At 35.4% G+C, this 17,034-nt stretch overlaps 1 protein-coding gene across 2 annotated transcripts in view; it reads right to left on the bottom strand.

The window, feature by feature from the left end:
• Positions 1-17,034, bottom strand: part of FRAS1 (Fraser extracellular matrix complex subunit 1) — a 251,450-nt gene that overhangs the window by 140,848 nt on the left and 93,568 nt on the right. For both annotated transcript variants that reach the window (XM_072405386.1, XM_072405387.1), the window contains exons 6-11: positions 14,340-14,473; positions 13,420-13,503; positions 9,634-9,735; positions 8,471-8,662; positions 2,299-2,388; positions 1,257-1,295 (exon numbers count right to left, since the gene is read on the bottom strand). In XM_072405386.1, coding sequence (XP_072261487.1) covers positions 1,257-1,295; positions 2,299-2,388; positions 8,471-8,662; positions 9,634-9,735; positions 13,420-13,503; positions 14,340-14,473 — 641 coding nt within the window. The remainder of the gene's footprint in view (positions 1-1,256; positions 1,296-2,298; positions 2,389-8,470; positions 8,663-9,633; positions 9,736-13,419; positions 13,504-14,339; positions 14,474-17,034) is intronic.

The following is a 17,034-nucleotide window of genomic DNA, read 5'->3' as shown; positions in this document are numbered from 1 at the left end:
TAGGAACATTGACCCATTTACCATTTAGCCATTTAGGATAATCATGGGCCCACAGATACAGTAATGCATTGTTCACAGCGATACAGTAAAAGAACCAAACCCACTCTTCAACTACATAAGCATTCAGAACATCTTTTCATCCCTGTAAAATGTTATCACAAAAATGTGTTTCAACCGAATCAGTGCTTGCCATGTGTAATGACTGAAACTAAAATGTTTTTTTAAAAAAATAAAACAGATATAGCATTTTATTAAGAAAACAAGTTGCGCTGAAACTCTGTAAACTTGTTGCTCAAATGATTTAAAGCCACATATACATGCTTGATAATTGTCAATTCGGATTTTATAAAGCTCTCTCTATCATGGGTGAACCTTGGTGATCCAGAAATGCTGGAAAGGATTTCTTAAAATCATTTCCTATTATTTGGAAAATGTTTTCAATCCTGGACTATATCCATTCCAGATTTGCTGGATCACCCAGGTTCACCCATGAGTCTATCTTCTTCAGTCATGATGAGCTATGATAAATCAGGCTCATTGCTTAGCTATCCACTGTGGCGGATCACTAAATAACTAAAAGGGGATCACTGTCCTTCTTTCCTGAGGGAGAGAACATAGTGGGGTGCTTCCAGCTCAAAAGATAAATAGACAGATGATACATATATGAAGGATATTTTACATGCTAAAGGATTTGTGTTTATGACTATCTAGTAATATGTTTTACATAGCTATGTTATATATTCATGTATATCAGATCTGTCTAACAAGGTAGAGAACCTGGTCTTGTACCTCCCTCAGCCTTTACCTGGACTGTAAAGAGAAAAGGAGCACACTAATGAGCGAATCTCTCTGTTACTTGTATCATAATGCTTCATGCAATGAATCACACCACTATCTGAGCTTTCCTGCAGAGAGTACACAAGACTGCTAGAGGCTGATGTTAAATCAAATTCAGGTACTTACTATATCTAAATAAGAATGAACATCATTGCAATGAAAACATCTGTTGGAATTTGAAGTGAGAAAAACAATAAACCATTGTGGGTTGCTACACTCTCAGGTCTACAAATGGTCCAATGAGATCCCAATTATTTTTAAAAACAAACCCAACTTCTTAACAGAGCACATTTGTTTAGATAGTCCCAATAATTTACAGAAAACAAATTGCAGCCAAGCTTTACATTTTTACTTTCATTACATGAGTTAATCTGTGCTGGATCTGAATTTAAATGTATGCGCATTCAATCTCAACTTACCATCAAATGTTTAACTCCACTCAAATCTGAAGGAGATTCCTGCAAACAAAAAGAAATACCTCTTTGAATAAATTGTGTTCTGTAAGCATGGTTATCAGATGTATTATAAACATTTCAATAAAGCACATTCCAGCGCTATCTATTACTCAGTCTTAGGATTAAAGGATCCCATGCCCTATTTTTTTACACAAATCTAAATTTGTGAACCATACATACAGGGGAATCAAGTAAAAAGAAAAAAAAGTTGACCTTGTTGAACAAATGCAGTTGTAAAATGTTTAAATGTAATAATATAACAATAAACTGGAATATTTTATGTAAAGGTGGACCTATAAATACAATGCAGTACACATAAGCATTACCAAAGTGCTGCTTTCATGGTCCCACATGTGCCTAGAAAATATTTCCCTTGGCTTTCAAGAACAGTATAGGTGTTGGCAACATTAAAAACTGCAGAGACTTGGCTAATAGACTGTTTTCAATATGCATTGATACACATGTATGTACACAGGTTCAGCAATATAGACAGCAGGTGTCTACAAGCATTTTTGTTTTCATAGTAAATGATTGTGCTGAATTTATTTAGCAATGGTTTGCTAATTTAGTTTGGCATATGTGCAGTAAATGTGGCAATCGCTAAATCATCAATAGATCAAATAATAAAGTAAAAAACATCTTCTGTTTGAAAACTTGATCATCAGGGAATGATACCCGACTACCTGCAAAATTTTCATGTTTAGGTGGTAAATTTGTTTTATAAAGTGGGGAAAACATTTTGGCAAACAATGTGGTTAACGTCACATTTCCTTATCTATGAATATACAGTACCCCTGTGCTTCATCACCTTGTAGAAAAGTACATATCAAAACAATTAACACCTTTGTATCAATATTTTGATGTGTGTGAAAAAATTGCAATACATGTTTGTTTCAAACGCAATCACAAACATCAAATATAGACAGTACCCTGCTTTTACATTTACAATATTTTTTTTTCTACTCTTGCATTTCTATCAGGGTTGTTTAACTATGGTCATTCTCACCTCTTTGTCATGTTCTTTGTGGAGGCAGTAGCTAGTACTTAACACACATTCTGGACAGCACTTGCCTTCGAAATGGACTAATTCTTCACCCTGATAAAAAAAAGGCAGATTATTGCAGTATAAAGAATGTACTTTTGCTGAAGTCATCTTATTCATTGTGTAAACAGCGGCTAAACTGTGGAATGTAAAGATCTCACTTTATTCGTCTTAAGGAGAATTGTCTGAAGGACTCTCCATGAAAAAGAGGCAAACTCAGCACATCATCTTCGAGCCAAGTGTCTACAAATAAAAAGGTGCCTTTACATAAACACAAACCATGCTGACTTTTTATTAGGCAAAAAAGAAAGAAAGAAAACATGGTATATGCATAAATAAATCACAAACATATAATTAGGTAGTGTCACCTTCTGTTCCTGTTCTTTGAGGTTTCCCCCAAAATTCTATCTTGGTAACACTTATAATCAGTACAAATAAAATGGTGAATCTCCCCAATATGAACACATAATACAAACTTAAAAGTGTTTTTCCTTTACATACACTAACATGATAAAATAGGAGAATCTTATTATTACCTTTACAAAACAAAAAGTTTATAACTGAAAAAAACTGCTGCTTATTTGTACCTTCCCCTCACTCCCCAACTACTTTATTCAGCAGCAAAAGCAAAGATTGTTAATTAATTCCTTGCAGTCTGGCATACTGGGTATGGCAGGATTGTACACTGAGCTGTACAAGCAAAGCTCAGTGTACATTATAGAAAGAATTGCAAACAGGCAGGTGAGTTTTTTTACTGCAGGAGAGACATTGCCTGTCCCTTCTACAATAAACAACCTGCCTGCTTGTTGTTTTTTTTATTTCTACAATATAGTTCCACTTTAAAGTAAATTTGTTGCTTTGCCCTGAATGGCATAAGCACAGGTTAATTGTAAGGCTGGATTTCAAGCGGATGTAATAGATCTCCATTCAAAGTTTATAGAATACAATGAAAGTGAAATTGTAAAACAAACAAAGCAATAATTCAGTGCATGCCCCTTGTGATGCCTCCACTTACTGCACTTTAAAAAATATCTAAAGATATGAGCATTTTACTCTGCAAAAGTCTCAACAACTCTGAGTAGTGCTTAAGGCTATCCATCTGATTCACACATAGCGATCCTTTCTACTCGCCTATAACTTATGAACCGGCTTTACATACCTGCAGGTCCTTCATCCACTTATTTACACTGTCATTGTACAATGACAGCACCCTAAAGCCCTGAGCTTTAGGAAGTAGATTGAATGAGGCTGGAAATCATTTAACTGGAAGCAGAAGCAACGTGGTAATGTTAAAACAGTGAGGCTGGTACAGTAGACACCCGTGATCTGGTAAGTATAGCTGGCAGATCTGTTTTTTGTTTTTGGCTACTCTCAGGGGGATCCACAATTTAAATAAAGAACATAATTCTTTTATTATAAGTATCAAAAATGTTAAAACTGAGTTTCAGCCTGCATCAACAGAAGTGTGCCACAACCAAATCCTTGCTGTAAGGATAATGTTTCCTAGATGTACAAAAAGCATTATAAGTAAACAAAAGTGGAAGAGTGCCTGACAAAAAATATGATGTTTACCAACATAATGCTGATATAGCTCTTCTTCAAAACATGATATAACCTATTCATTCATAATTGCAGCACTAATTTATTATAAAAATGAGAGAAAATGTGTTTTTTTTTTATACAGATGACATTAATTTTGGAAAAAGCAGGTAGGATAACGATATGGGAAAATGTTTTAGAAGTTGGGAGACAGGATTTATACATTATGCTAGAATGTATTAGTTTATGCCTAAAATGCACAAACTGGAATTTTTAAAATTTACCAAATATAGCAATAAAACTACTAAGAGTGGTACTACTTTCCCCCAATCCGTCCAAAATGGAAAAAATATGTTTTGTTTGAGGTTTTGATCTAGGTTTTGTTTCTATGTCTGTTTACTGACATAAATTATTATTAATATTTATTCATAATGTATTTCGACAAGAGTTTACACACCCTCTTGTGTTTTTACATTAATGGACACATTAAAAGCTTCATTAAAATGGATTTTCGACAGATGTAGGTGGGAGGAATTGTGAAAAGAGTCTGCAGTGGATTACTTCTAGCAAAATGAGTGCTGGAAGTGTAGTGGAATGCACAAAGCTTTAAATCATGAGATCGTGGAGGCACCTAAGCAGCACTCTCCTGTGTGATATGGGTTCTTTTTTCCACCTGAAGAATGTTTGAGGGAGGACAGGGTCCAGCTACATACATAAATATGCATTGTATCTCATCATTCCAGACACAGGAAATATGATACAATTAGTCTACATAATGGCATTCACACCACATGAATATAATGTAAAACCTTTAGTATGATATTTCCCAGAAACATTAGCAAATCATGATTTTTTTTTCTTTTTGTGTATCTGGATTATATCTTCCTTGCGTGTCTTTATTGTATGATCTTTGTTTAATACAACTCTTCTTTAAAAGGATTGGGAAAGGATAATTCTTTCCAAAACGGAACAATCAGGTTACAAATCATCCATTCCTGAGTCGATAAGGTAATAACAAGGAACCAGACATGTAGAATAGCTTCCGGTGTGTGTGCGTATATACGGGTAGACCTCAGGTTAAGGACATCCGACATACGGACACCTCCTGGATATGAATGGGGCTTCCCTGCTCGCTCCCATGCAGAATGGATGCTTGAAGGGGGGAGGGGGTGGTTCACATTACTTGCAGAAGAAATCTTTTGCTAGACATAGCTGAGGTTGTGGGTGACCTTAAGGAATGAGATATTTCTGCAGCCTCTTGTAACTCTTTAATGACCAAGACAAACTCTGCTAGTGTTTCTTATTGCATTTCAAAGCTCAGCTTGCTCCAGACGTTATTAGATGTCTAGGCTCCATAAAGTTTTTATTTTTTTGCTTTGTTTGTGATTAACTCACAGTGAGGATTTTATACAGTAACTGACACTACACTACCTAATAACATGTTGAGACAAACATCTGTCCTAATTGCATTGAATAAAATAATGTAGCCGTTCTGACTTACATACAAATTCAACTTAAGAACAAACCTACAGTCCCTATCTTGTATGTAACCCCGGACTACCTGTATTCATGTATTTCTTATGTAAATCTGTTAAAGATAAAACTAGAGAGAGAGGAGCAGGTTTTTTGAAGTCCAATTCAAGAGTTAGCAGCTTATGGTAAAAATGTCCCTTCATAGATAATTTGAGTAAGCAATGTTACCCTAGGACAATAATTGTGTTAAATCAAACCCACTACCAGCGCTTCTTATGGCATAAATATTTATGAAACAAAACATGTAATGATAAATTATACAATAGCGATACTAAGCCCTTGCACCCCAATTAAGCTCTTTTTTTCTTATATTAAAGATACAGTTTTTTTGTAGTATGCTGGATTAATATTGTTATTTTGTAAATTATTTTTTAATACTGTTTATAACAATGAATACCAAGTGTTGTAGGCCGGTTTACATTCAGGTGATACTATTATAGGTTTTGGTTAAAACTACTATTGGTTGGGTTTTTATTGCCAATTAGGTAATAATACTATTTAGGTATTGCTAACTAGATAATTCTACAACTATTTATAATCAGCATTTTATGTAAACTATGCCAATTATTTTAATCAAAACATTCTCCTATTGAAAAACAAGTAAAACCAAAGCCATGTTTTTCAACTGGAGAGATAAAGAGAGGCTCTTTCTACGACCACAGCCCAAAGTCAGTGGGCCTGATTTTATGAATGCTCTCCAAGGCTGAAGAGAATACACTTTTAGAAGTGAAGCTGGGTAATCCAGAAAGCACGGAATGGATTTTTAAAAATCATTAGCTATTTGCTAGCAAACGCTTTGAATCCTGGACCAGATCCATCCCAGGTTTGCTGGATCACCCAGCTTCACTTCTGAAAGTGTATTTTCTCCCGCCTTGGAGACCTTTCATAAATCAGGGCCATTGCCTCAAACTGCCCCTGTGAAAAAATTTAGCTTTTAAAAAGTGTTTGTAACAAGGCTCAGATGCATAAATTAAAAAATAAATGTAATATTTTCATTGTTACATTTATCTGCAGATCAAAGAAATAAACTTTCATCTACAAAGAAGGGGAGTAAAACCACCAGGAAAAAAACAAACAAACCAATAACTACAAATAAAAACCAATGCATTTGTTACAGTAATCCTATTTTGAAACTAACTGTCCAAAGTAAAATTGTAAAAAGTGATTGTTGTTTGTTAGTTTTGATGCATACTTGCCTAAAGATAGCTTAGGAAATATTACTAAAAGAAAGACTTGTTTGTTTCCCACCAAAGATAGTTACAATGAAATATTGAAATATTAAATGTAGATTTATTGCTAAACTAAAAAAGATATATTCAATGACATGATACAATCTTTTTGAGAAAATAAAACAGTAAATGGGTGGCTTGACATTATGGAGGTCTAAACTATTTGCTTCAATTTGGAAATTCATATTTCAATATAAAAAGTATTCAATTCCATTAGGTATTTCCTTGTAACAACTTAATAAACTCTAGTCTCAAGTGAAGCTTTGGGAAGTATGTGCATGGGCCTAAATATTTTTAGAAGTCTTTCTCTGCTATGTCAGTATAATTTTAGAATGACTAAAACTGACCTTGGTAGCTGTTAGATGAGAAATAAATGTTGTGTACTTTGTGCACATCTATAGAACTCAGTATTCAAGAAGATGGAACACAGCAACAATAAATTAAAAACATATAACTTCAGCTATGAGAATATTTTCTTATTATTTATCTTTATAATGCAAGCCAGAAAAGATCATTAACTTTCTGAATAATATCTGCTACATCTCAGACCCTACTGATTAAGATTCTTCTTTATTCTGAAGCAGCTTTTCTTAATCAGAGTTCTGTGAAGCCCCAGTGTTTCTTCAATGTTGCCTACATAGTTCCAGGGCCGAGGTCTTTTTGTCATAGATAGTAACCACTGACACCAAAGATCATTTTAGCTGGCTGTAAGAAGGCAACATACCTACAGATAATGAAAAAAAGGCATTGTTTCTCTCACTAACCACTAATATAACAAGGTATTGTTCTCAATGACCACACATGTAATGGGCTCTTTCCCACTGACCACCAATATATGAACCCTTTACCATTCACCAGAATTTTTAGGGGGCACTTCTTTTACAAAGTATTAATGTAAGTGGGCAGTTTTCTGGTCATTATTGTTTACATTTTAAAATTACATTTAGATTTAGGGCAGTGTTCTACCCAGATTTCAAATTATATTCTATTGGTGGTCCTTCAGGGCAGCTATATTAGTCAATGAGATTTCACAGCACAAAATACATTGAACACTTCCCTATGCGCAGGGTGTAGTGAGTAATTCAGTGTAATAACCAATTCATCCCCAAATGAGAAAGAACTTAGTGTTCATCAGGAATGTGCACCCAATTTTTTTGTGAATAAAACGTGACTCTGAAATGTTGCATGTTGCATAAACATCAATGTGTACAGATGTCCTCTTCTAGATGCCCTACTATCAATAGCAAATCATGATATTCATTTATTCAGAGACTATTAATAAAAAAGCCTTCTTGACAGCTGTGTATTTCTTTTACTTATTACCAAGAATACATCATGGCAAGCTGCTCAAAGGGCCGCTGTTTCTTTTTAAAGAGTTGCAGAGAAGGCAAGCTATGAATGCTGCCTGAGCTATGCCACAGTTGGTATTATTCTCATAACTAAATAAAGCTGCACAAAATTGCTACACAATCTAACATAAGTAACTAAGACATGTTTACTTAGCAATGGAAGCTGCATTATAAACAAACACTTCTGGCTTTAATCTAAAAGGAGGTGGAACATGCAATGACTATGTACAAAATGCATTAACCTTTAACAATCTATCACATTCAAGTTTATGTTGAAACTTGTAGAAAAAAAAACATGAACAGCAATTGATTATCATGGTTTACTGTTTGCAAATAACAATTGGTCTTGATGAAGTAAAAAAAAATTGCACACATTCACAACATAGTCATGCAAATGTATATTGAACTTGTGACTAAATCTTAATTTATTTCTATAATAACACAAAATATATACACCCTGCACAGAAATTCCTAAAACAAACCTACCCATGAGCACTCAACTTTGGAACACTGTGCTGGATAGCAAAGGACTTTTCCTCGGTCACACAAGCAGTAGTCACAGTAACTTCCATTCCAGAGCTCTCCATGATACTTGATGGACCCATCCACTGTACAGCTTCCTTTTGTGGACACACACTCCTCACAACACTCACCTGGTTGCTTTATTTTTGTTTGGCCCTAATTGAGGAAGATAAAGAAAATTAACTGGTGCCATTTGTACATACTACAACATGGGTATATTTAACTTTTGACATAGTCTAAACTCACTTATTTCATGATGCTTACATTATGTACACATGTCACATAATAGTCTGAGGTGTAGGAATGACTGTTTTGCACTCCTAAGCAAGAGGGAGCAGAGCGGGGTGCCACTTACTCATCCTCGCCTTTTCCATTGAACAGAACAGCTGTTCAACATCAAGAAAAATTGTTTACAGCGACAATCACCTGATGTCTATCTGGTGTACCTAGGGGGCTTCAGTTTTTTTACATGAGCATTAATTAGAAGCAATAAACCAAATGCTTAATAAATTTATATTTCTAGAGGCCATCAATAGAAAAAGCAAATCATATTTATATTCCCTGTGTCAAGATTTAAACACCCATGGGAAAAAATATAAATGTCCCAAATATGCTTATTGAGGTTTGTATGATTATCCAAAAATAAATTGGTTGACTTGAAAAAAAACAGATAATCTTAGGACATCAGTATGTTTTGTTGACAAGGATACCCGTCATCCCTGCCTGGCCAATAAAGAAGGACGAAGATCAGAATATAGAACAGAAGGAGGAAGAAGATTCTGACGCACATGTCGGAAAGAAGATAGGTGAGTATTGATGGGTCTAGTTCTACTTTAGGAATTGATGTTAGTTGCTGTGCTTTGTGCATTACTCTTTGGCTTAATAAACAAGTATAAAGAACTATTTGAAAAGGACAAGTACTTGTCATTGAACTTTATAATGATTTAAATAAATTTAGGATGACATTGAAGATAAAAGCCTTTACTTAAATCTCCTAACAAAAACCTCATTGCTATATGGGGCCAAAACACTAATTTAGAGTACAATATATCTGAACATACATAAACTATGTGTCAAGACAGTGGCAAAATAATACTTTTTCACTAAGAAGTATGGGGTTACATTACCTTGTTACAAGTAAGTGATGAACAGGTCTTAGTGTGGCACTTTACTTCCCCTTTATCACATATACAGGTAGAACAAGGATTTTTCTTCCACTGTACACCATGCTTAGGAGAAAAAAGAGATATGGACAATAAAACACACATATAATAAAGCATGCAGCACAAAATAGGGCCCATTAATGAATGTGTTTGAAAAAATAATACACTTATAAAGTCTTTATTACCAAAAATGGTCTGGGAGAAAAATGGTTGAATGTAATGAGTTAGATAACTTCATTATAGGTGACACAAGCTACGGTATATAAGAAAATACTCCCGGACACAGAGATTACTGTAGTGGGGGTGGTAAAGAGCCTTCCTTTTTGCTGGTTATCACAATAAAGGGCCAATAAGAAGTATCCAGATATAGAAAAAAATTAGCCCAAGCTCAAGGCTTACAATGTGTGTTGCAGTAGTGTGGACAGTAGCTTCTGTGTTAATTGAAGTCACCAATAAAGGCTCATTTGTCTGTCCACCCCCAAACAAATAAACAAACATGTATATCTTTGGTCTTATAAGTAATTACTAAATGACTGACAGGTCAGTGAGCCCAATGCTGCAATGTAAAAATTGCACTTAATCCATCAGGTAAGTTGAGTGTGGAATTCAGATGGTGAAATTCTGAAATTACCTGTATTCACAGGTAATAGTTTAACAGCTAAGTATTAGGGGTTACTTACATAGTTACATGGCTACTATGGTCTATAATGGTCAGTAAAAGTAATCTAGAAATATAGTAAATCTAAGACTTTAGGGGTGTTTCTTTGTAATGCATAATTACAGTATGTAGGACATTTTCTAAAACACTTTTTTAAAAACAATGCTTCTAAATGCCTAAGTTCAGCAACTGTGATGTAGTCTTACTTTGCAGTAAAGAAGATACAGGAATCATCTGTGCAGAACACAAATACACTAATTATTTAGTAGGGAGGATGAATGGAATAGAAATATGACCTTTATCAGCAAAAGACACACAGGCTTTTGAAGGTGTAGGAACACCACATACCCCCACTGCATTCCTATCTGTAGAAACAGGGCTTGGCAGAGAATGCAAAGGGCTATCCCACTTGGCCAACCTCATTACAGCAATATTTCCAAATATCTTTAATTAAAGATGGCAGCACGGGACTGCTCTGTCCTAGTTTGAATTTTTAATCAAATGATATATAAAGCACGCGTACACATGAACACAGCCAGTCTTCAATCAAGACCTACAATATGTATTTGTTGTTTTGTGCTAGGAACCCAACATTTAAATGTTTTATAGAACGCTTCTCACAAACAGCACAGCTGCGACTAGGAACGGTTTCACTAGCTGCATTCAATAGAATTAGAAATAGTATTTTTGCAAAAAAAAAAAAAATCTGTTTCATAAAAGCACCTGTGCTAATACTTGACTGACCCTCTCTATTTGTTATATAGTATATATAGTAGTAATCATTATCAATGAGAAAGAAAATGATGGAAAATCCAACATTCCACAACATTCAATGAGAAAGAAAATGATGGGAAATCCAACATTCCACAGCTCTCAACAGCACTAAAGGTAAAGGTTAAGCTTCAAAAAGGATGCTTGCCCTAGGAAGAGACGTCTAAGCAGGGAATTCACTTTAACCTTCTGCTGTGCACCTCCTTGAAAAAGAAGACATTTCCACATACCGTAGCAGTTCCACCTCCTGTATCTCTACTGCAGTCTTTTTAAAACTATGTTACACAGTTCTCTGAAAAAGAACTGATAGACAATCGTGTCAACACAGAGGTAAGGGTGTTTTTACAGTGTATATCTATGCAGTGTGTGTGTGTGCACGTGTATGCCGTGTATATGCATGCAATGTGTGTCTTTTTCTGCATATGTTCAATACATACTCATGACCCTTGTACAGGTAGTCCCTGGGTTACATATGAGATAGGGACTGTAGGTTTGTTCCTAAGTTGAATTGTATGTAAGTGGGAACAGGTACATTATTTTAATAAATGCAATTAGGACAGATGTTTGTCTCAACATAATATTAGGCATTACTGTATCCTCACTGTGAGTTAATCACAAACAAAGCAAAAAAAAAAAACTTTATGGAGCCTAGACATTCATTAACTTCTGGAGAAAGCTGTGCTTTGATTTGCAAAAAGAAACAACTGCAGAGTTTGTCCTGGTCATTAAAGAGTTACAAGAGGCTGCAGAAAGAGCTCACCCTCCTAAGATTACCCACAACCTCAGCTGTGTTTAGCAAAAGATTTCTTCATGCAAACTGCCCCCTCCAAGCTTCCCTCCTGCACACAGCAAGCAGGCAAGCCCCATTTGTATCTAGGAGGCGTTCGAATGTTGGATGTCCTTAACCCGGGACTACCTGTACTTAGTGTGTTACGAACACTTTACCCACAGCAGTAGGCTTTGTTTTTATTTAGCCATACCCTTTTAAGCCCCTCCACCTGTTAACAAATTTATCCACACCCACCATTTTTCACAATGCACTGCATCAATACTCCTATCATTACACCAACCCTAGTAACTCCACATTGGGTCTCAGTACAGAAACAGCAAATCAGCCTTATTTGGGTCCCTGCATTAAAAACTGATCAAAATGAGAGACAGGTCATTTCCAGTTATGCAAAGCAGTGAGAAAGCCTCTTGAGATGACACTTGCCAATTCTGCTGTTTTGGGCCAAAAGGTAATGATCAATGTGACATGTTAGGAAACCTTTTATGATTCTATATATTCTCCAAGCAACAAGTGTCAGGGCAGCATCTGGCTACTCCTCACTGTACAGTCCTCCTTTTCCACTGACATTTAGATAAGTGTAGATAGCTACGTGGCAGTCTGTTTTACCCTACACATTGCCCCTGATTCATCAAGCAGAATCGGATTATCGGTCGCGCATTCGTATTCGCGATCCGAAATCGTACGCCATCGCGCTATTCAGCAACTGAAAAAGCTCGCGGCCGGAGCCGCACATCTCCGGCAGCTTTACACTGGCCAGCTTGCATTAAAAGTCACTGTTCCCCTAAAAAATCATTCTTTCTAATGGCACACACATTACCCATAGCCCTAAAGGCAGATTCGCGCTCCCTATTGCTTATTATTGTAAAGGCAGGAATCCGGCTGGCAGTGAGGCGAGTGTACGCGCACACTCGAGTCCGGACCGCGGTAAACTGCGATCGATGGCCGCGCATACTTTCGCGCTTCCAGCGAGCGCGGATTTTATTGATGAATCAGGGGCATTGTCTTTGCCTGATAGCAGCTGGATAATGCCTGTATGTCTAATGTTTATCCTACGTAACTGCAAATCTAACTTTATGTATGAAATTATAATAAAAAGTCCTGTAATGAGAGGAAATGGGATAGACTAAAATGCAAGTTTTTCAACAAGGGTTGTTGATTTATTAAAAAGCTTGTAATGGTTACATACACACAACGTGCGACTCAGAAAGGAATAAATTAAATGATCCTGTTTTGCCCTGCCCAGGTTTGGAGTGGAGTAGGGGGTAATGTTATAGTCAGAAGCAAAGCAGCACACATGTTAAAGCAGTGTTAAGAAATCTGGTTTATACCCAGCCCTTTTAATGTCAATGTAACTCCATTTTATTTTTGTGGTCTCAAAATAAATGTTGATGTGTGCTTGGAAACAACTGTCAACAGCCATGATTTTCTTCATCACTCTTGCTTTGCCATTACACAGACACAACGTAACGACTATGCTGAGAAGAAGATACAGATCAAGAAGTAGCTTTACTACAATGAACTTAGAAATTACCTCATATATCTTTCCAGCCACAGTGCAAGACATTGGAAGGCATTCAGGACAACACTTTCCAGGAACAACAGCCAAAATTTCATCCTAAAAATATAATTATATGTTTTACCTGTCAGTTACAAAAAGGAAGAAATGCAGACAAAACGCTGTTTCAATCAACAACTGGATATCAGACTTGTGTAGACAGGCCTGGACAGGAGTGACATATTTCTTTTACTACATACACACATGATGGGAGGCCCAGCAAATTCCAAGCACCTCCTGTAATCCTTATCACCTTTAACAGCTTCTTACAACAAATGGGCCTCTCAGTACCAATACGGCACTAAGTCATGTGGCAAAGAATTAAAAAAGTATAGATAAGAAAAAGTATATATTGTGGGACCAGAATTGAAAGGTAAAGTTTTTTTTTACTTTAGTTTACACATTTCAGATGCTTTGTCTACCCAAACTTATAAACATATTTTTCTCAAAATTAGTTATCTGTGCCACCTGCTGGTTTCCTATAGCTCACATTCAAGTCGATATATATTTCAAAGAGCAAAATACATACAAATACAACAGGGATTGTGACACCATGTATTGGGTATGTCTGACAGTGGGAAGGCCAATACAATTTGAAAAAAAAAATGTAGATAAATCAATTATTTTTATTGTGATAGATTAAAACACCATAAAAAATGCCATATGTTCCTATAATTATGTAATTTCCGGTGGGAATGAAAAAACAAAATCCTGATAATAATTTTCTTTTTACCTATACAAGAACATTATATGATTTTCTGTAGGTGCCAAATGTCTTAAATATTCAATATTTGGAATTTACTTGCTATCTGCAGTATATTATATATGTAAAGCTCTGGTCTGCTCATAACAGACATGCATAAATCACTCAACAATAAATGCTTAGTGGTATTTACCTTATCACATAGCAAAGGGAGACAGTCTGCTGTGTAGCACTGAGTCACCCCATTCTTGCAGGTACATTTAGAACACTGATTCAGCTTCCATTCCTCTCCATCCTTCATCACATGACCATTAAATGAGCAAGATTCTGCAATACAAAGAGACAAAGACCTAAACATGTCTGTAAATGGTCTCCATCGATCTTCTCATTGCTACCTAACAGCAAGGATAAACAATAGGTCAGTATTTTAGAGTCCAGAAAAATTGAGGTTTCCCATTTGAATTGTCAGGTATCTGTACATAATTATGAGAAGAATTCATTGCAGGGTTATATTTGTAAAACTTCTTCCTTACAAAGTTTCATATAAAGATGGAATACCAGAAAAAAATTGTAACATATTATAAATAAATACTGTAAAAGACTTTGCTTTCACCTAATGCAGTAAAACAAAGGAAGTGAAGAGCAGATAGCTCAGTCGTAACAGTTTAAACTTTGGTTGCTGTCATGGGATAAATGTTCAACAGTGTTTATGCAACAAGCATCATAATTTAATTTCCCAACTCACACACTCAATAATGCTTATAATAATATAGGTGATACAAGTAACCTTCAATATTGATTATGTAACTGCCCTACTAGTGTGGTTAATCAATATGTTGTTGGTAACCAATACAAGAAAAAATAAAGAAATAATCCAGTCCAGTCAAAATGCACTAGACAGTAGTCAGCTGACACCCAGTTTGGGTGACAGTCATCTAATTTCTGTAGGCATGTTAAAATATTTCCTTTTAAATGTAAAATAATCAATTCCTGTTTATACTGCACCCTGTTGGCTTTTAATTTACTTTTATTAGTTAGGAGCATATAACATTGTAATCACTTAATGCTTAATCAAATAATGCACCTCAGAAACATTGTATAGCAAATTAGGCTTTTCTTAAAGCCACTTGAAATAATGCACACTAGACCCCTTCATTGAAAACAGTCTTTTTATGCTGATAGCAAATATCAATAACGGCATCAAGCTAAATGTACCTAATTGGATTCATGGTCAAATTTAAACAACTGGGCTTTTTCCCTTGTCACTAATTAGATGACACTGTCAAATATCACACTGACATGACCAGATAAGCAAGGCGAGGTTATAAAATTGAATAAAAAGAAAACATTTTAATTAGACCTTCCTGCTTAGTATTCCATGGGAAAACAAGAAACCTGGTTTAAATACAGGACTATCTACCTTAAACTGCATTAGTTACAGCCTGCTAATAAAGAAAAGTAAAATTTACACTGGCAGTTGTGTCACTTACAGATTTAATTCAAAGGAATGATGTGACTATTTCACTTGTATATGATTTAACATCACCAAGTTATTGTGGAGTGCTAAGAAAAAGCAGTCAGCAGAATTTGAAACTATGTACTTTCACCCCTTGGAGGAGTTTCGGAAGTTTTTTACTCTATAAATACTTAAATTGTGTTTATTGCAGTCTGTGCTAAATCCATTTCTCATAGTCATGTTTGTATATATAAAGCAATGACAATCAATTTTACCTCGGATCACCAATGTCATACGAACAAAAAAAATACAGTCATATTTTCTGATACAGTTTATATGCAAAATTTAAATGCAATAGTAGAACAACAGCAAACGCTTAGGTAAGTATAAAAATCCCATTTTACATTCAATTTACATTAGGTTGTAAGCAATAAGCTGATTCAAAATGAGTTGATCAGTTTGTAAAAATGACTCGTCTGTGACTCTAACAATCTTAGGCTTGGAAATCATAACACTCATACTTTTCTAAGATGAGTTACTGGAACACATGTGGTTGATTTTTTAAGTTTTAGTGGAACTGCAAGAGTTAGCCCAGTTAAGAGATAATAAAATAAACTTACATGTTTGTTTGCAATTTTTTTAAATACACTCACCTGTTTGTCACAGCTGTCACCATTTTTCTTTTTTTCTCTTTTTGCTTCCCAGTTTTCGGCCATCCTATATGGCAGGGCCAAGATAATGCAACTCCCACACATGCATAAGGGAGTTCACTCAGTCCCAGCAACCTTGGGGCATCATACACTAAGCTAAACATACATCCTTTTTTTTCTGTTCCTTTAACCTGTTGTTATATCTCTTGGTTTGAAGTTACAAATTGTAACTTTTAACCAAGTGAAATCACACCAATGTAAACATGTGACTGTGTGAATATGGAAACAATTTCTGTGATATCACTTGTTTAACAGTTACATTATCCCCAAGCACTTTCCTCAAATTCTTTTCTCCCATTATTATGATAAACATCTTGATCATAAAAATATTTAGGAACCTAAACATTAGCAAGTATAGATTTATTGGGGTTGCTGGTTTGGAATAATTTCCGGTGATGAACACAATTTAATTTCAGAGTAATCTTCAGTACTCTTTGCTATAATGGTTACACTGGACACAAATGTAATTACTATACATACAGAAAGTAGCACAGATGCTTCAAAATATACAATCACTTCTCTAGCTAACATTTTCTCCCACATGTATGCCTCATCACTATGTCTTTACACCTGTATTGGTGCAGTACCTTGTAGTACCCTTGGGTAGTTTAATTGTCTAATAAGCCTCACCTTGCAGTTTCTGCCACATTACCACATAGCTGTGTGTGATTTACCTCTTGGCTATTACTGAATTGGTAAAAGCGTTAAGGTGTGCAACTTTA

Source organism: Pyxicephalus adspersus, chromosome 3, assembly GCF_032062135.1.
Source record: "Pyxicephalus adspersus chromosome 3, UCB_Pads_2.0, whole genome shotgun sequence".
Classification (NCBI taxonomy): domain Eukaryota; kingdom Metazoa; phylum Chordata; class Amphibia; order Anura; family Pyxicephalidae; genus Pyxicephalus; species Pyxicephalus adspersus.
The sequence above is the reverse complement of the archived record's forward strand: the minus strand, read 5'-3'. Positions and strand labels throughout refer to the sequence as shown.